Genomic DNA, 20724 nt, shown 5'->3' with positions numbered 1-20724 from the left:
CTTCGCTTTGTATGGAAGGAATTAGTAGACTGAGGCTCTCACTCTGCAAAAGCAGGCCAGTTTTTAACACTGATGTCAGAGCTATTTTCATTGCTGATGGTCATTTGGATTTGTTTTGGCATTCTCCTGTTTCCACCCTGAGCAGGGTATTGTACTGCATCTTCTCACAAGTCATCACGTCATCCCACCTCGGAAGACATCCCTTGGCCAAGAGCCATGGAAGTGCTCTTCACTTCTCTTTATCTCCACATCCTGCTTCCTTTAGCATGTGTGATCTCGTCTCTTGTCCTTTCTCCTGTGTGTCACTTCCTGTCTGATTCTGTCTCCTTCCAGTCTTCTGGCAAGGCATCATCCATATGGAGCCGTGACTCCAGCTCCAGTGTATCTGTTTGTATTTCACAGCTCCTTTATCTCTGCTAACCACCCCATCCTCCTGCCACTGACCTGTTCCCCACGCTGGAGGGTGCTCACCAGCCACTGCTGCTCTTGATTGTATCTATAGTCATGTTCAGTGAGATAACTGCGAATAAAGGAGAATTCAAGACCCCTGACTTTATTGTTATCTCTATCCCATTGCTTCTACAAGAAACATATTTTCCTTGCCCATCTGGTACACTTAGCAGTTTTTCTTTTATGACCTATGTGCTCCTTATGCATCTGCTGGCTTTCTTTTAGCCTCTAGCTGAAATAATCCACCCTACCAATAGAACTGTTAGTTGAAAGCTGAAGGGAAGGACACAGCTTGTTTAATCTGAAGCTGGCACCAGATTTAAAAGTGAATGGCACAAATATGCACTGGTCCAACCTCCATGGGGTTAGTTTGCTTGAATGGGATTTCCAAGGCAGGGATTTATCTCACTGATTTGTAGTTTATTGCATTGGACCTAGAATGTCTTTTAGAAACAACCTAAAGTAGCAGAGGACAAAACACCACAAAGGAGGCTGCCAAGTGCATCATTACTGTTCTGGTGTTCCATGAAAAACAAATGGAATGCTTTCCCTCTCCTAATGTGAAAAAAGCTATGAATGAAACATTGGGAGAGGAAAAATACAGCCAATTAAAACTGAAGGGAGGAAAGACCGAAGAGATGCTTTTCATGCAAAAAGGATAAGAGAGTGTGCTTAGAAATGGGCTCTCTTTATAAAGCTCTGACTTTCTCCATGTGTTCTCTGGTTTGCGCAATGTACAATTTCATTAATTGACTACGACTGTTAGTATTAACACTGGTTATTTGTATCCAGCAAGGTCTGTCAGAGGAAATGTATAGGTACTAGAGGATTCTCTGTACTCTAATATGGAGAGGATGGATTTTTGATAGGTGTAATTTGGGGTAAAATAACAAAAAGTCAATTTTTTTGTGACACATCTGAAATACCAGGAAAAAAATTGGGAATTTTCCTGCAAAACTCCTTCTGAATTATAGATTCATAAGTAAAAATGTAAAATACAGCATTAGAGAACTTGCAATTTTGGAAAATCACCTTCACAAGATGTCCTGTGCAGTGTTACATACTATCTACAATGACAAGACTTTCACAGCATGGTGGGTAGGGCTTACTCTGTGGATATACAGCTATTTGCATATAATATTCACCAAGCAAATAAAATCCATAATGAATATAATAGATTCAAAATAACATTAATCTTTTAAAGATAAAAACTGCAGAAATAAGTATGTCGGGGCATGAATACAAAAGCATTATTTTATGCATACATGTTTTATGTTTATACACATCTTTTAGAGATACATCCTAGAATCCCCGACTGGTTTGGGTTGAAGGGACCTTAAAGCTCATCCAGTTCCAACCTCCTGCCACGGGCAGGGACACCTTCCACTAGAGCAGCTTGCTCCAAGCCCCTGTGTCCAACCTGGCCTTGAACACTGCCAGGAATGGGGCAGCCACAGCTTCTCTCGGCACCCTGTGCCAGCGCCTCAGCACCCTCACAGGGAAGAGCTTCTGCCTAAGAGCTCATCTCAATCTCCCCTCTGTCAGCTTGTATACATATATAATGTATGTATACGTGTATACAGGTAAGATACAAAGAAGATCAGAAAATCAAAAGATTGATCTGTTTCTTGAGATGTTAACTCACCCCCAAGCACACAAAATGGGGCAAGTCAGGCTACCCTTCAGTCTCTGTTTTTCACTGAATTCATTTGTAGGACCAGAGAGGAGTGTTGATGTCACTGATGTCACCAAGCAGAAGGACTGCAAGATGAAGCTCAAGGAATTTGTGGATTACTACTACAGCACAAACAGGAAAAGGGTCCTCAACGTGACCAACCTGGAGTTCTCGGACACGAGGTAAGAGCCCAGCCTGCTGCACCATGTGGTGTCTGGGCATGTGATTGGGTTCAGCTGGGAGAGGCTGAGCAGCCTCTGCTATCTCTGGTTGTTTCTTGTTTAGGAAGTGCTGTTTAACCTTGGGATGGCGGCTTCTTGTCACTCTGACTCTCCACTGCATGATCCATCTGCAACCAGTTCAGACAAGGCACAGCAGAACAGAACATTCTGTTACTTTTCAGTTTCATTTTAACTCTAGTAGTATAGGTATAGTTATTTCAGTGCAACTGTATACTGGAACGTAACTTGATGCTCCAGGAGTGAATTCTCTGCCTTGCCCTGGTAGTGAATGGCAAGAGTCTGTTTCTCAGATAATATTAGGGACTTAGATGAAACTTGATAGTTACTGGTAAGACCAAAGAAAGGAAGTCAGAGATGACCACAGAAGTATGATCACAGAATCCCAGACTGGTTTGGGTTGGAAGGGGCCTTAAAGCTCATCCAGTTCCAACCCCCTGCAACGGGCAGGGGCCCCTTCCACTAGAGCAGGTTGCTCCAAGCCCCTGTGTCCAGCCTGGCCTTGAACACCACCAGGGATGGGGCAGCCACAGCTTCTCTGGGCAACCAACAAATTCTTTGGTCAGCCAATCTCCTCAGAGCATTCTTTGTTAAAATGCATTGGACAGCAGTGCGCATCCTACTTGTACAGCACTGGATTGAGTACATCCGATGTTGTTTACTGAAATCTGCCGTTTAAAGTAGCAGAATGAGTAAGTAGGTGAGGTGTGGCTTTAGGTATAGTGTAACATGTCACTGAAATCATTATAGTTCACTAATCCTATACTGTGTGTTACAGTTTTAGTTTCAGTGCTTTTGTGAGCTGGCCTGCAACCTGTATGGCAGGTTACAAGTGGGGATGATGAGATCTCAGTGAGCAGTTAGGGGATGATAGTACAGATCAGCTCTGAACTTGAGGTCCAGGTGCTTTACTGGTGCAGTGAGCCAGAGGTAGTGGTGCTGGAGATGAAAATGTCACCAGTCCTCAATGATAGGAAGCCCGTTATTCTCCTCATGCTTTATATTATAATTAGCTGATGTAAATGCCTAACAGTTCAAGTTACTGCTTCATGCCTTACAGAGCTGTATTCATCACCTGAGCTGTGCTTTTATTCCAGAAGTAGGGAGATGCATCTGTGACATGTTGAAGTTTGTGCGACTGTGCAGATAATTTTTACAGTGCTTGCAGTCCTTCTGGGGAGCTGGTGCTTCTGGAAAGGCAGCATCAGAAAAGGAAGAGATTCCTTTATGTAAAATGCTACACAGAAGATGATGAGAGTCAATATAAAAATAAAGAATGGTTGTTGTGGGGAGAATTCCATTTTATTGAAAAGACTTCAAGTGGTCTTAAAAAGAAAGCTGATGAATAATGACTAGCTCATATTTTGAAAGCCATTACCTTTAGCCCTGTAGTTAGTGTTTTAGGAGAGCACACCCATTTCTGCAGAAAGCATCTCCTGTAATTACAGGCTTCAAGGATTACCAAGATCTTCAGTTGAGATTTTTTTAGCCATTATCCCAGAATACTGGGAGGTCTTTTGTTCTGCAGGACTGGTGGAGCTGTCACTCAGCCCCTGCTGATTTAGACATTAATGAGCAAATATTTTATTTCTTAACATAGGCACTGACACTTTAATTGAATGCACTGCTCCATCTTTCCCTGCCATTTGAAATGGAGCTATTGTTATCAGTGGTTGACAGTGAGCATAACTGACACATGGGAGCATTTAATTTTAGTTTGAAGTGCAGATACTCTTCCTGACGTGGTATTTTAGAGCATCCAACAGTGAACCTCCACCCCCTGCAAATATTAGTCCAAGATTTTGGGCTATTTAAACATAAAATTTAGCACTTTCTGGGATTAAACACTTTCAGTGCCTGTTCATTATGCCACTACATGGTCTTAATGGTGATTTATAGTATATATTACATATTTAATATAAACATAAATTGTATGTTTCTATTTTATAAATTATATACATAATTTCATACAATATTAATATATGCTTAATGTAAATAAGTATGTTCGTGTGTATAAATTAGATAAGATATTACACGTTATATTTTAAATATATTCAAATTATCAACCCAGATTAGGCCTTTTCCTTCTGAGTTTTTAATGTAATTTAGTCAGTCTAATGAAAAAGATCACTGTGATTTCTAGCATCAGATTGAGACTTATTTATTCCTTAAGTGCTAATGTTATTGTTATTAATATGAAGCTTAACTTGCAAACTTTCTAAGATTTATGTAGGGGTACACACGTTTCACTGCCTCCTCTGAAGGGGGTGGAGAAGTGACCATGATCACAGACCTGTTGGTAACTGAGCTACACGGCAAGAGGGAGGGACTGGGAAAACACAAACAGCATAGACTTGATTAGAAATGCTGCTACTAAAGAAGGTCAAAGGATCGTTGCTAAGTTATCAGATTTTAAAAGCCTTAAATCTCTGTCTGTAAATAGAGATTTGAGACCTTTTCTAAAGGCAGAGCAGTCCCACTGACACGCAAGGATTGCTGTGCCAGCATTAGAGTCACACTCTGCTTTTTGTTCTATCAGGGTCCTTGTACTCACATTTGTTTTCAATTTTCTCTGTAAAGGATGTCCAGTTTTGTAGAGCCTCCAGATATAGTTAAGAAGTTGTCCTGGGTGGAAAACTATTGGCCTGATGATGCTCTTCTGGCTAAACCAAAAGTCACCAAATACTGCCTGATCTGTGTGAAGGACAGCTACACAGATTTCCATATAGACTCGGGAGGAGCTTCTGCCTGGTACCATGTCCTGAAGGTGAGGGCCATGTTTTTGCAGTGTATCTAGCAACGAGCTAAACTTCATATGCAAAGACCATCCTAAAATTCTCTTCAAACTTCAGGTCTGAGGCTTTTTAATCTTCATTCCTGTTGTATCCATAAGTAATATGCAGAGAGGTATATGTATTTAGATTAATCCTTGTGTGTGTGCATGTATCTCTGCCAGCATTGTTTGGTTCGGATGCTTGTTGCTAATTTTATGTTTTCTAATTCAGGGAGAAAAGATATTTTATCTCATCAAACCAGCCTCTGCAAATATTTCTCTTTATGAACGCTGGCAATCGGCAGCAAACCACAGTGAGATGTTTTTTGCAGACCAAGTAGATAAATGCTACAAATGCACAGTTAAACAAGGACAGACACTCTTCATTCCATCAGGTGAGCCGGCTGTGGCAGGTGAGGTTTCTGCTTAAAGCTGCTGAAATGGTGTGTCCAAAGTGCTAGAGGGATGTGATTTGATGATTTTCTCTGACAAAGCATGAATTCAGATTCTCAGTAGAAATATAATTTCATATGCTTGTAAAAAAACCAGCCAAAACAACAAAACCCCAGAACTTTTACTGCTTTCTGTGAATATTTCAGCAGCCTTTAAAAAAATACAGCTAGTAAGTAGTGTTCTACTCTTGGTGTAGCTGGGCTGCAGTAACTCATGAGTTCTCCCTCTGCATCCAACTATGACATTGGTTCTTTTTGCCGTCTAACAGAGGATTCATGTAGAATTACTTTCTGACCACAGTCCCCCACAAAACCCTTTTCATGGTCATTGGTTCCTCATGACACAAAGGAACTATAGGTGCCTGCAGAAATGTGAGTGTGCATGTGTGGTTTCACCTGAGAGAGGAAACCTGGGCCTCACAGATTTTTATGAATTATTTGGTAGACTCAGGCTTTCATTGCAGGTTAGGGGTGGTGGATTTTGTTCTTCTTTGTTCCTGGGAGGGTCTTTATGAGCATATGGAGTTGATCAGAAGACAATGTAGAGTTTATACTCCTGCCCCTGTTCCTCACCTTCCTGTCGCCATGGACCATGAACAGCATTGCTGTTTCCAGCAGTCTGTTACCTGTTGAAACTATGATCTGTTTGGGACAGGGATTTTCTTTCCCTGCATTTGCCTTTAAATGATGCACTGCCCACTCAATCCATAACCTGAGAGAGGCTTCCAGGCAGCATGAGTAAGTAAGAGCACTAGCACTTGTGATTTGGAGGCAGCATCAAGTAGTGCCATATGTCTATGTGTGAGTATATTCTTTTTACACACTGGAATTTTACTTTGACTGAAAAAACTGGAAAGCAGGTATTTTTCTCGTGACCATATGTGGAGCAGATGGTGGAATAAACACCAAGCAATTTATAAGGATTCACAGAATCACAGAATCACAGAACCAAAGAATGGTTTGTGTTGGAAGAGCCCTTAAAGCTCACCCAGTTCCAACCCCTGCCATGAGCAGGGACACCTTCCACTAGAGCAGCTTGCTCCAAGCCCCTGTGTCCAACCTGGCCTTGAACACTGCCAGGGATGGGGCAGCCACAGCTTCTCTGGGCACCCTGTGCCAGCGCCTCAGCACCCTCACAGGGAAGAGCTTCTGCCTAAGAGCTCATCTCAATCTCCCCTCGGGCAGGTTAAAGCCATTCCCCTTGTCCTGTCCCTACGGGCCCTTGTAAAAAGTCCTTTCACTAATTCTCTGATTTGATTCGCTGTACTTGATTCACTATATGCATAATATATAAAAGATTCATTAATTTGCGTGTATTTTTATATGAAAATAAATGTTTGGAAAAACACCCTGTTCCTGACACTACAATAAATTTAGTGTCAGAAACTGCCACAGATTTTTATGGTGATGTGAAAGCAGCTACCATTATGTAGCTGCTGCTGCTGCTTTCCACAGTGACAAGAAAGTAATGTCAGTGTGAGCAGAATGTCCCCTCTCACCATCTGACAGTTGAAGGCAGTGCTGGGATTGGAACTGGGAGGCAGGGGTGTGTAGCAGCTCCCTGGGCTGGGCCTTTGTCATGCAAAACATACAAGGGGCAACTTTGTGTGGTTCTCTATCTGTGATTCTGGTGCAGATTGTGGATTGAAGAGCTGCATTGGTACCTAGGAAGTAATCTGAGTTATAAACATCATGTTGTGAATGAAGTCTTTGTTACTGTCATTCCAGTTTTTACCCTCAGGACTCTTTCTCTTTTAGGTTGGATTTATGCAACTCTAACACCTGTAGACTGCCTGGCCTTTGCAGGACATTTTCTACATAGTCTAAGTGTTGAAATGCAGATGAGGTAATCTAAGTATCTAAAGTTAGGTGGAGGTTCATTTTGTAATACATTGGCCACTGTCTCTCTTGTTAATTAACCTACACACTACCATTACTACTGTGTAGCTACTACTACACAGGTAGTAACGCTGATGGAGGTCTTTTGGGCAGTTTTGGAAAGTGTATCCACATTTGTCCCCTTTGACTGTGTTCTCCTGTGCTGAGCTATTCCAAGCTGTCTTTACACCCATTGCGTATCTCATGGAAGGATATGTGAGGTGCTTGGCCCAATGTGTCCATATCCTGAAGGAAGAACTGTTAAAACCTGTCAGTTTTACCCTAGAACATGCCATTTGCCCTCTGGATAAGCCCCCACCAGCTCAGCTGGGCTCTTTGCCCACTGTAAGACAATAAGTAGTCACTTCACTGATGCTGGACAAATAATGCAATGAAACTATCTAACATCTGTATCACACAGTTTCTTCCCAGTGTTACTTTTATGTTTTGCTTTGGTCTGAAGCCAGAATACGTGGTAGCAGCACAGAGAAATGAAGCACTGCAAAATGAACCTCAGGCATTTGTGCGCGGTGCGTGTCACTGAGGGACATACTTGTGCCCTGCTATGCTCTGAGTTCATGTGGCTTTGTATTACAGAGCATATGAAGTAGAAAGACGGTTGAAAATTGTCAGTCTGACCCAGTTTCCAAACTTCGAAACTGCATGTTGGTACATGGGCAAGCACCTACTGGAGACATTCAAAGGTAAAACTGCATTTCTTTGCCTGCCTTAATTGCTTAGCTTTAGGGGCCTGAAAGTAGTTACTCTTAATGTCTGCTGATGTGCCACATAGAAGATGGTGGCCAAAACCAGTCTTGAAAAACACTTTTAACATACCAGCAGAACATGCTGGTCTGGTCCAGCTCTCCCCTTAACCTACTGTCATCTCACTCTAGGAAGGACCTTAACTGTCCCTCTTACCTGTGCCTAAGGGAAGGTTTCATCTTCTTTATAAACAGAGGAAATAGTGTCATATCACTTTTTTAGATGTTAGTTTCCTATCCAGTCTGGGTTCATTCCTTGTTTTAACCTCATGAACTACAGGCTCTTTCAGCCCTAGGCATAGAGCAGCACTTCCTTCTCCCATCATCCTGCTGATCCCCCTTGAAGTACATGGGCAGGTCACAGAAACATAGGGCCAGGAGAACACCAGCCATGTGGCCAGTGGAAACACTGGGAATTAAAGCAAAGTTTCGTATGAAATTCAAAATCTTCCAAATCATCCACGTGTGTGTGTTCTTCACAGATTTGCTCTTTGCCTCTGTTTTGCTTACTAAAAACATGTCTTGCGGCACCCACCTGATCCTTTTATAATGAGAAAAATGTGTGTAATTAATAAGCAAGGTGAAGGGTCCCTCTGCTTGCTGCCTGGAAGGGGCCCCTTTATGACCTACTCAGCAGAAACTGGAGTGAGGGGAGATGTTCAGGCAAGCTTGTACTCATGCCCGAGTGAGATGCTTTGCTCACTATACCCTTTGTTTCCACATATTGGTATTTGCTTTTTTGGCCAGAATAAAAGAACTACTGATGGTACCTTTTTATTCCCACAGCCTAGGATGTGTGAACATGGAAGCTAGCTTGAGTACGGCACCAAGAAAGGAACCAGGAGGATTGCCAGTGTAGACATAATTTAGAGGAACACAGTGTAGGAAGGCTGGGTTGGATTTATGACACAGTAAATATACTCCATATACCATCAAGTTATAGTAGGGATTCATTCGTGGTGACCAGCTTTCAAAGAGTTAGATTTTGCAGTTAAACTTTTTCAAATGAAAGACTTTATGTAAAACACCTTTAGCTCTCAGTGCTTGAATGGCATTGTTTTCTCCCTCTATTTAGGTTTGCATAAAGCTGGGCAACAGCCTCCTGCTCATTTACTCCAAGGAGCAAAAATTCTCAATGGTGCTTTCAGGTCATGGACTAAAAAACAGGTAGGAGAAGAAGCCTGTTTTAATATTGTCTATTTGCCAGTCGCTGAACAGAGAGCAAATGCCTGGACAAATGGTATCTCCATAGCAAAACAGCTAATTCTGAAATCCCAAAGGGAAGGGACTGGGAGAACATGGAAGAAGGGCAACAGCTGGGATTTCATAGTGCCACGTGAAGAGACAGCAATGAAAAATGGTACCACAAGAGATGATTTTAAAAAGTCACCTCTGCACACAGCTCAAGGGATACTGAATGGATGTCCCCCTGACTCTGAGCCTCTTCATGTGCCAAGTCAATTAAGCAGAGGTTGTTTATGCAAGCAGGGCCTAGAGAGATGCCTGCATTTTTGCGTGCTCAGGGTGCCCAGTTCTTGCAAATCAACACGTTAACTGAGCCAGGAAATACATCTGGGTTGGAGAGAAGGCTTAAAGGGATTTGCAGGCTAAATTTCTTGCTGCAGCCATTGCAGAAGTGTTATTCTTGCATGTGTTGCTCCTCGAGCTTGGGGGAATTAGCTGCAGGAGACAGGCCATTCAATCGTAAAACGTGACCAGGGGAAATAGCAGCTTCAGGATTTTCGTACATTTCAAGAAGGGATGAGCAGCTGAGTACACACTGCTGCACACAGTTAGGTCATTCAGTGGCTGTCCCACGTTTAAATGTAGTCTGGGACTTGGCTGCTCCTTACTGCAAAAAGACAGTGCTCAAGCCTGAATTCAGGATTGCTCCCTGGTTCCAGTAGAAGGATTAACCAGTGTGCGAGCTCTCTTCTCCCTGTCACCCTGTTTATTTTTCCACTTGCCATGCAGATGAGCAGTAGTGAGTCCAAGGAAGTCAGACTGTGTTGGCACTTAGGTAAAGTTTAACTTTGAATATTATAACACGACATGTGAATGCAAATGTTAATCCTGCCAGGGAGCTCCCAAAGTGCCCTGCTGAGGAATTACATGCCTGTTATGCTCACTGAAGACACCAACCTGAGACAATCTCTCCTTGTAGATGCAGAAAAGGAATTTTTCACAGAATCTGATATTAAGGGGTGAACAAAGTGGTGTTCCAGTTGTGAAAATGCAGTAATATCTGAAAAAGACTATTGACTTTGTTGTTCTCTCAGGACAACTACATTAACATCCAGAAAGGGGAAAAAAGGTGTATTTTTTCCTTATCTGGACTATTGAGGCACTCAGTATTGATTTCAGTACATAGGAAAAATATGCACATGTCACTTAAAGAGCTTTTTTATATATTTTTGCAAAAAACATGCACAGAAACAGGAATCTGGCTTTGTTGTGTTTTAGGCTTTAGCAGAGCATGAAGATGAGCTACCAGAAAACTTCAAACCAGCACAACTTATCAAGGACCTTGCCAAAGAAATAAGATTAAGTGAGGTTTGTGCTGTTTTCATTATATTAACTATATTGGCCTCTCAATAACCCAGGCTATGAAATGGGTGAATTGAAATAAATGAATCTTCTTCCCCGCTTTCTTCATTAAAGGAATTCATATGAGGTTTCACACTGGGGATGTATGGCTCAGGACTCATGTCTCAGGCTGACTTGCCACGTGCTGTGGGCTCCTGTTTGCTTTCTCCTCAGCGTTACGCAGTGTCTGCCTGTCATACATCCTTTCTCCTCCACCTTCTCCTAGCTGGACTGGCCACACTCCCTCCTCCATCCTTTTTTATTCTTTCACTTAGCTATTCCCTACCCAAAAATATGATAGAACTCATAGAACATTGTTACTATCCCCATGATCATGCTCCCTATGTAGGATTTCCCTTTCCTTATGTTCATGGTCTTGTCTATGACACTGGCTGAACTTGGAACTATTCTTCTATACATTGTCCCAATAAGAAGCCAGCTCTTGGCTGGCTTCTAGGAGAATTACTATGGGAAATGTGATAATTATAGCAACAACCTCTCCCCAAAAATCAACCCTCAAAAAAGGAGGTTGCATGCAAGTGGGTCTCCTCTGTGTGACATTGCAGGGTGGCCATAGCTAGTTCAGTTGTTTTAAGAGGACATTGTGTTACATTCCCCCCCTTCTAACTGTATCCAAAGACCTGCAAATTGAAATCTATCTTGTCCTTTTATCCTCTTTGATGTGGTATGGAAGTTTTCTGATTGTCAGAATGGCAAGTTAAGCAGAAAATCATTTCTTTTTAATTAGTCAGACAGCATTAACTTTAATTAGGCAGCTATTTTACTGCTGCTTTTTCCTGAGGGCATGAAATATGATTCTGCTACATTTATCACATCTGAATTAAATACTCAAGCTGGTTAGCATTTTAAACAAAAGGCCATTCATTTTGTATGGGCAGTCCATCTAACAGTCCTACCTGGGCATAAAACCTGGTGAGAGTGACATTCCTTACAAAGCTGCTCAAGTTTCTCCAAGCCAAACTTGTGCTTGAGCAACATGGGGTGGGAATTAGCGGTGAGCAGTGCGTTGTTGTGTGACGTGGTCTTTGTTCCCTGGCCAGCCTGACCCGGGAATGCCGTTATCCGTTTATGGAAATGGGATCTTTGGGGTTTGTTTCCCCAGGGAAGACAGGGTGAGGTGAATACCTAAAGTGAGGCAGGTGGGTCTGAATGACTTTCCATTTTGTGTTGAACTCCAGAATGCTTCAAAAGCCAGCAAAGTAGACACGAGTGCCAACACCAACGCCGAGGAGATGTGTCCTGTGGAGAAGGAGGAGGCACCGTCACCCATCCAAACAACGCCTCCACCCCAGCCTCTGGAAAAGCTCCCGAAAAAAAAGACTCCCAAAACTGTGAAAACTCCCAAGCAACTGAAGCCATCCAAACCCCCCAAACTCCCCAAACCCCCCAAGCCCCCCAAGCCTCCCAAAACACCAAAAGTTAAGGGAGAAGGGAAAAAGAAAGGAAAGAAGGCAAAAGAGAGTCCCCCACCAGCCATCCCCAATCTGGACTTGCTGGAGGCACACACAAAGGAGGCTTTGACAAAGATCGAGACGCCAAAGAAAGGGAAGGTGGGTCCCATTTTAACTTCTCCCTTTTCTCCTGCCATAATAAAGATAAATTCTAGGGATTTGAACTGGATGAGTTTTCAAGTCCCTTCCAGCCCAAACCAGTCTGGGATTCTATGATACTCATTTGAAATGGAACCTCCAAGAAACCTATGATTCAAACTGAATCTGGCAAACTTCTGCCAGTTAACAGCCCAAACTGAGGTGAGGTGAAAATGAAAAGACATTTTTAATGGCCTTTTTTTTTTTTGCCCCTTGAACCGTTATATTCTTATTTCAGGTGTTATTCGCACACACGCAGTTCCATAACCAGTTATCAAAGATGAAGGAACTAATTTCTAAAGCATCTTACTTGCATAAGATTTTAGTCTAGAATGAGTGACTGAAGATAAAACAATAGTTTTCTTCCATTTTTGCCCATGTAAGACAAGTTTCATTTTGATGTCCTTTAATTCAACCTGAATTTTGCTGCTGACTTCATCAGGGCCCAGGATTTCATTGAGTCACGGACAGCGTGATGTGTTGCAAACTGTTTGTTAAAAGTGTCTGTAAGTTTTGTCTAAAACACGTCTGAATTTCCTAGGAGTTTGTGTGCAGTTTGTGAAACCTGCCTGTGGAGCACTAGGCAGGGAGATCACAGTACTCCTGTACATTGGTATGTCAAGAAGAAATGCATTCAGTCTTCTGCATTCAGCCGTTTTTGACTGAATCTCATATTTGGGTTCAGAAAGAACGAATCAGGAGTTTTCATGTTCTAATCCAGCTAAAAGGTGTGTTTCTGTACCATGCTGGCACTCCATCCTCATTGAGATGCATGCTGGTTTTTTCCCCAGGCTGCAAAGAACGTTCTAAGTGCTCCCAGTAAGGAAACTGCTACTAAGCAGAATGAGGTGGAGAAATTTGAAGTTCGAGAGCAAAATAAAAGCAAAACAGAAGCCAAATGGAAGTACAAGGTAATGTCTCCTGTTAAATCCTGCTGCTGATTCTGCCACGAAAGTCAAGTGATAGGTGAAGTGTGGAGAAATAATCATACTAAGCAAGAGAGTATGAGGCATGAATTTTCAGTTCCCAAAGAAAATGGGAAGTAATCATTGCTTGGGGGGGCGGGGGGGGGCAGATTCTTCAAAGCATGTGCTGAATTGTCCATCCTCATCCTTGGGGAAGCCTGGGGGAACACTGTAAATAGTGAGATTTATCAGTGCTGATCTCTTGTGATTCTTACTTTAACACAGTGGTACTACTTTCAGTCTGGAGTAGTTCCAGAGAAGTCAATAACTAATGATGGCATATAAGTAGAGTTAATGAAATCTGAATTATGCCACATGAATTTAAAGCTTGCCTTCCTGGAGGGCTAATGTAGGGTGAGTAAAATTCATTCATAGAGTAATACATTTTTTCCCTAGGTACTATTTAAAACAAGGTGACATGAGGCTTTCTTACAGAAATAGCTGCTTTCTGAACTTCTAATGACAGAGGTGCAAACAAATCCCCCCAAACAAAACAAAAACACATGCTTTTTCACCTGGGGAAGCTACTAAGAATCATGAATCATTAACATTAGAGACATCTAAAATTTTTGTGTAAAACTAGTCACAGTTAATGTGATCAGATCAATATGTACCAATTAACTCTACAGCCAGTGCAGCTTAGGAAAGTACTAGGCGATGCTTAAAAAAATAATAAAAGGCTTCCACTGCACTGAATGACTTTGATATTAACTTATTAAATTCATCATTCAGGCTTTTCTGAAGGTGTGAAAGAAGCAGGTGGAGCCTAGGAAAAAACACCAATTGTATCTGGGAGGTTGTAGGCACTGTGCTGGATTCAGTCCTTCCCCACACAGGCACGATGCTGCTGAGCAGCATGCTTAGTGCCTGCTCTGATCCACAAAATGTGTGTTTAGTGTTTGACCTCAGTCTGTACCAGTTCAAGAGAGCAATATGTATACTTGCCATCATGTTTCTGGCATGCACTACTTAAACTGGTGCTGAAGTGCTTCCTGACTGGGGACAAGTTCCTCACTAAAACCCATGTTAGTCTATGGAAGACTACAATCCTCTATCACTCACCACATTTGGGGGAACATATTATTCTCCTCATACAGATGAGTGGATTCTGAGGTTAGCTAGGGATCTGAAGTAACAACAAGGCATTTAACTGATTTTACTGTTTTGGCTTGGGTCTTTCTCCTTTCAGAACAGTAAACCTGATTCACTTCTAAAGATGGAAGAGGAACACAAATCAGAAAAGACACCTTTATTGGGAAATAAAGACAACAAATTTACATTCTCTTTCTCTAACAAGAAATTGCTTGGGTAAGTAAAAATCTGACAATACACATCAACTAAAAAAGCAGATTTAAAAGTTATTATTTAGGTTTATAATGGTTTTTTATACAAGAAGATGAAAATCTGCTTTTGTGGTGGTCAGTGTAGAAAATACACTTGCACAAAAAGTCCTTTTCTCTAGAACTTTTACCTAGAACCCAGCTTAATGTGCCATAACACCAAAGACCTATCTTTGAGGCTGGTAGTTTGCTTGTGAATAGTGTCTTCAGCATTCAGCATTGAGTTTTGGCACTTCAGGTTCTTACTGGTTAAGTTATATTAAGTGGTTTTGGGGCAGATCCTTCATGGTACAATTTTAAGAGACTGTTAAATGAACTCTGCATTCCAAAATTCCATGCTGCACGTGCATTATGCAAATCACGCTATTCTTTGAGACAGCTTTAAACAATGTAGTGCTTATTTGAAGCCAGCCAAGGCCACTCTAGTGGGCATTATATTTTGAGATACAAATTCTAGGTTCAGAAATGTGTCTGTAAACTGACTCGAGTTCCTGTGGCACTTCGGAACATACCCAAGTGTCCTGAGATTTCTGCATAAAGATACTCACTGTCTTCTCGAGTTCACTGACAAGGTGTTTTCCAGTCAGAGCGTTGTCACTGATTTGTAATTACTTTCCTTTCAGTTCAAAGGGAGTCAAACCCCAGCTGAACACCAGTGTGTTTGGGTCACTGCAGAATTTTAAGGAAGACAAAGCAAAACCTGTACGCGATGAATATGAATATGTGTCAGATGATGGTGAACTAAAAATTGATGAGTTTCCAATCAGGAGGAAGAAAAACACTACAAAAAGAGAACTGCCCTGTAAGAATGTTTCCTATTTTATCTGTATCTGTACAACAAAATCTTAGTTATTGGTTGTCCAAAACTAGGTTTTAAAATCTGTATGATTTACAACAAAATAAGCTGTGTCTTAACTGTCAGTCCAGTATAAGTGGATTGGGAGTGCTGGATTTTGAAGGGGAAAGAACCCTGACTTTCTTTCTCTTTTTGTTTTTAATTCAGTTTTGTCAGATAAAAAAGACACTCTGCAGCACACTCCTGTTAAGAAGCCAAAGGTGGAGTCAGTATCATACAAGGTATGGTTATTATTGTACCTATCACAGGAAGCACTCATTGTATGTCTCTAACAGTACACACGGCAGGGCTGTGATGGCAGGAGGAAAGCCTTCTTATGGCTGCTGTGGCATCTCCTCCTTCACTCCACAGTCACAGCCTGCACAGGATAGGTGGCAGCCAGACATTGCCAGGAATAAGTGTCATGTGGTGCTGTGGCTTGACCTGCTGGTACATGGTCAGGCCTGGTGGGAGGCTTGTGGGGACCATGACAGTTGTCCAACACTACAACAACAGGAGCAAGGAAGAACTTCCTTTTTCCTGAAGGAAGAAGGTAAGTTCCTTCTTACCTTACCATAAGAAGGAACTGGAAGGGTCAGAAGGAGTTTTCTGTCATAGCTGGCTTGATGTTATGTTGCAGATTGATAGACACAAGGGGCTGTCCCAGGCTGCACTCTCAACCTGTGTCTGTTCTCCTGTTTCCACTCACTTCAAATACTGGTCGTTAAATTTCCATGTTCATGTTTGACAGATGAAATCGCCAGTACTCATACAATGGAACTTACGTCACCTCTCGTTTCACATTACTAGAAGCCCTTAATACCTATTATGTGACAATTAAAGGTTTTGTTTACTATCACCTAGCAGAGTCTCCTTCTGCTCATTATGGGTTTACATCTAGAATGCTGTGGACACAGCGTGATACTTTACATGTCCCTCTACATGCAATGTCAAGTGCCTGTTGACAGTTTGCCTTCAGGAAGTTGAACAGCACACATGGAAGTTTGCTCTGTATCAGCATGGAAGCTTAATATATGAAATTAAATGACATTAAATTTTATGTTTTGCCCAACTGTGATTAATAAAAATTAATAAAAATTCATATTATAATATCTGAATAAATCAGAAAAAGCAAAATACATTGTTAACACAGAACAGTAGCTGACTGAAATGTTTGACCCTAAGAACCCTTTTCATCCTGGTTTGGCTCAGAGATACTCAAGAGCAAGTGCAGACCTCCTTGCCTGAGTTAGTAGTTGTTGCCTGGAGACCAGTATACAGAGAACAGGGTAAAACCTGCTGGTATCTCACTGTGCAGAAGCTAAAGGACGGAGGCCAGTCCCTGGAGAGGACAGAGCAGGCTATGCGTAAGGGCTGGTTCTTTAGAGGCCTGAAAATAGGGCTGGAATGGGGAAAAAAGTTGTTCTGTTATACTCTAGACTACAGTGCATAGAGGTAGCAGGCCCAGAAAGACAGGAGATGCAGGCAGCTTCCTTCAGAGGCCCCAGATGCCACTGTTTCTATGTGGCTATCCCATTCCTCTGGCAGTTCTCCCTGTTCTCTTGCAGTAGTGATGCCAGAAGTGGGTCTGTCCCTGTGTCTGAACTGGCTCTGTTAATAGTTTTGCAAGATACAGACCTGTGCCCTGATGCATATCTGGGCTGACAGACATATGGCTACACATTCACTTCTCTTGCTACATGGGTCGTGGTCTCAAGAACAGGAGCAGGGGCTGAGAAGGCAACACAGTACTTGGAAATGCCACCTTATGGTGGTTTGATGCCATGTGCAGGATCAGATCTCAGCTGGTTCTTCAGGGTTGGAAGGGGATAGAAATCCTGCCATGCATATGGGCTGCGAGGCAGCTGACATTTACTGTGCACCTGATTTTGTTTGTCTTTCGGTCTTTTGTTCTATTTAATGGAAGAACATGGCAAAGGCCAGGCCTGTGTCTCTGGAGAAGCAGGAGGCTGGGGAGTAACTTCCACTTTTTTGAACCTGTTCCTTGTTTTTGCAGAGTGATGACTCGTCAGATGAAGATTTGCTTCACATTGACACAGAGGCAAAGCCAGGGCGCAATTCCAAAGTAAAGAAAGAGACTGGAAGTTCAGCAGGAATTCTTGATCTTCTTCAGGCAAGCAAGGAAGTTGGGGGTTTGGAGTATAACACCAACAGGTATGCACCGAGGGATGGTGTTCCCTCTTACCCATAAACAGAAAAGGCTTTTTTGTGGCTCTGTGTGTGAGAATGAATTTTGCACCTCAGTAGCTGCTTTTTTTTTTTAATCCAGTACAGAAATTCTTCCTTTATCCTGTGATCTGGAGGGAGAGGTGGGAAAGTGAATGGGAAAGATTTTGGTGATGTAATGTAGAGGCATTTCCCATCTGCAAATGTTGAACATCCATTTTAGCAATAATACCGTAATAGATGAATCATTCAAAAGAAAGGGAGAACTCAGTGGATGCAGCTTGAGGGCATGAATAATGGTTTTTAATGTAGCAATAATTAAGTAATGTTGTAATGTTGTAATAATAAAGTCATCCAGATGGCTCGCAATCTTCATAAGGCATTATAAGGTGCTGTGCAGTTGCCCCAATGTCAAATGTTTGCAAGAAGAAAACAGGTAATTGTCTAACCTCCTTCACACCCTGGTCATCATTCTTCTCCCCACCAAAACACATGGCTTGGAAAACACCAAACTCTTTCATGGATACTTCTATACCTAAAATGGAAGTGCTTGTCTGGCCTTGGTTGGGTTTTCTATGGGACCTTTGTCGGTAGACACTGATGTTGGCACTGGATGGTTTGGAATGTGGTTAATAAGGGACAGAAGTAGACCTCTTAGTAATCCAAACAGTGAGGAGTGAAAAGCAATACAGAATTGGAAAATACGGTTCCTAGACTCATATCCTGCAGTGCAGGATCGTCTGGAACATGGATTTTGTTTGGGCCCATCTCCAAACAAATGGATGGGTTCACTACCTCCAGTTTTTTAAGATCTTAAACTACTGGTAGAGAATTAGGTAGCAGAAGCATTCATGTTGTTTTGAAAAAAGCTAGTGGAACTCTTCACATATGGAAATGTCTTGCTTAACTCAAACAAATCCCCAAGAAGGGCTTTTGGGAACTGAGTTTATGGCTTCTGTGCACCACAGACATGAACTGCTACATCTTACGCCCTATCCTCCCTAGTAGTCTGCTAATGAAGTAGATCTTTGCTGCTGCAATCTTAACTGGATGATTTGTCCCCCACCTGTAGAAGACCAAAGGTATTCACCTAAGCATTTTCCACTGCTCCTTAGGAGCCACGGCCTTGGTATGTTTGGAAGCTCTGGGTAGATTGCTGGCACAAGTTTCTAGCCTCTAACTATGCCTGTTGTGCAAACAAAGGAGTTATCTCCTGGAAGGTGAGAATGACAAGTCAGGTGGAGATGTGGCATGTGAAATGTGTGGCAAGGCTGTTCTTGTCTGACCTTTTAATAAGCCAGTTCCATCTCGACTGTGCTTCATTTGAAAATCATCTTTACCAGACAGGCTAGGCATATCATAGAATCATAGAATGGTTGGGGTCAGAAAGGTCCTTAATATCATCAAGATCCAACCCCCTGCCACAGGCAGGGACACCACACACTAAACCATGTCCCCCAAGACTCCTTCCAACCTGGCCTTGAACACTGCCAGGGATGGAGCATTCACAGCTTCCTTGGGCAACCTGTGCCAGTGCCTCACCACCCTCACAGTAAAGAACTTCTTCCTTATATCTATCTAAGCTTCCCCTGTTTCAATTTGAACCCATCACCCTTGTCCTGTCGCTACAGTCCCTGATGAAGAGTCCCTCTCCATCATCCCTGTAGGCCCCCTTCAGATACTGGAAGGCTGCTATGAGGTCTCCACGCAGCCTTCTCTTCTCCAGGCTGAACAGCCCCAACTTTCTCAGCCTGTCTCCATATGGGAGGTGCTCCAGCCCCCTGATCATCCTCGTGGCCCTCCTCTGGACTTGTTCCAACAGTTCCATGTCCTTTTTATGTTGAGGACACCAGAACTGCACACAATGCTCCAAGTGAGGTCTCACGAGAGCAGAGTAGAGGGGCAGGATCACCTCCTTCGACCTGCTGGTCACGCTCCTCTTGATGCAGCCCAGGACACAGCTGGCTTTCTGAGCTGCGAGCAGTGTTGGTTTTCCGGGATAGCTGCTTGAGGCAGAATTTATCCTACTCATGACTCATACAGTAGATGTTGCCCATGGCAGGGGGCTGGAACTAGATGAGGTGTAAGGTCCCTTCCAACCCAAACCATTGTGATGCTATGGTGCATGAGAGCAAGAGTTGTGTCGCACCTTTTTATACGTGCAAAACAGCAAAACCAGTTTGCTTTGAGCAGTAAAGCCAGATCCCACGTTCCGTGGTATCAGTATCTGTTTCCTCCTTGCTTTGTCTAGGTCTGCTTTGGTTATAAAAGCCACAGAACATGTGGAGGAAGTAGAAACAGCTGTAGGAGTGGTCTGAGAGCTGAGACCAAACTGGACAAAGAGACTGGTGCTGTCCTCACCCATGCTGTGCCTTTGCTGGCTATTGGGGGTGTGACCCAGGAAAAGCACAGCTTGCAAAGATGAAAGGACCTGTTAAAATGGAATGAAAATGTTCCCTCAGATAGGAAGATATTATCTAAACCCGGGAAAGATGAGAAGCTAAAAGCCATAACTGAGAATTCCAGAAGATGTGCCTTGTGGTCAGTGGGGAACGTATGGAATAAGTTACCAGAGGAAACCATAGAAGCAAATTTTATCAGTGAGTTTAAATATATATATATTTATATATATGGTTTTTGATGTTCAGAGAGAAGATAGAATTTTTTAAGGTCGCAGTGTGGTGACAGAGCTATAGAGAAATCAAAAGGAGGGAGTGTTTCTGAACCAGAGACATCTTTTGGTTCAATCTTCTCAGTTTATTAGGCAGTTGTCTCTTTCTCAGCTTAGAGATTAAAGCATGTTATGCAGACTGGCTTCGTGCAGAGTACATCAGTTGTGGAGTGCCAGGCAGCCCTGTGACGGCAATCTGGCCATTGTGCAGCAACACCAGGGTGTTGTAACTCGCTGCAGCACAGTGACTGGGATTCTCATCTCTGTATTGAACAAAGGTGTGTGTGCCGAGTCTCCTC

At 42.6% G+C, this 20724-nt stretch overlaps 1 protein-coding gene across 5 annotated transcripts in view; it reads left to right on the top strand.

The window, feature by feature from the left end:
- Positions 1–20724, top strand: part of PHF2 (PHD finger protein 2) — an 82229-nt gene that overhangs the window by 48729 nt on the left and 12776 nt on the right. For 4 of the 5 annotated variants that reach the window (XM_080625371.1, XM_080625372.1, XM_080625369.1 and 1 more), the window contains exons 5-17: positions 2166–2307; positions 4945–5131; positions 5370–5550; positions 7348–7435; positions 8065–8171; positions 9307–9398; positions 10695–10784; positions 12017–12388; positions 13219–13338; positions 14582–14700; positions 15356–15534; positions 15736–15809; positions 17585–17742. In XM_080625371.1, the coding sequence (XP_080481497.1) occupies positions 2166–2307; positions 4945–5131; positions 5370–5550; positions 7348–7435; positions 8065–8171; positions 9307–9398; positions 10695–10784; positions 12017–12388; positions 13219–13338; positions 14582–14700; positions 15356–15534; positions 15736–15809; positions 17585–17742 (1909 nt within the window). The remainder of the gene's footprint in view (positions 1–2165; positions 2308–4944; positions 5132–5369; positions 5551–7347; positions 7436–8064; positions 8172–9306; positions 9399–10694; positions 10785–12016; positions 12389–13218; positions 13339–14581; positions 14701–15355; positions 15535–15735; positions 15810–17584; positions 17743–20724) is intronic. The other variant, XM_080625370.1, reaches the window with a different exon arrangement.

This window comes from Psittacula echo (genome assembly GCF_963264785.1).
Source record: "Psittacula echo genome assembly, chromosome: 9".
NCBI lineage: Eukaryota > Metazoa > Chordata > Aves > Psittaciformes > Psittacidae > Psittacula > Psittacula echo.
Note: the sequence above shows the minus strand (reverse complement) of the source record. Positions and strands in the feature narration are given on the sequence as shown.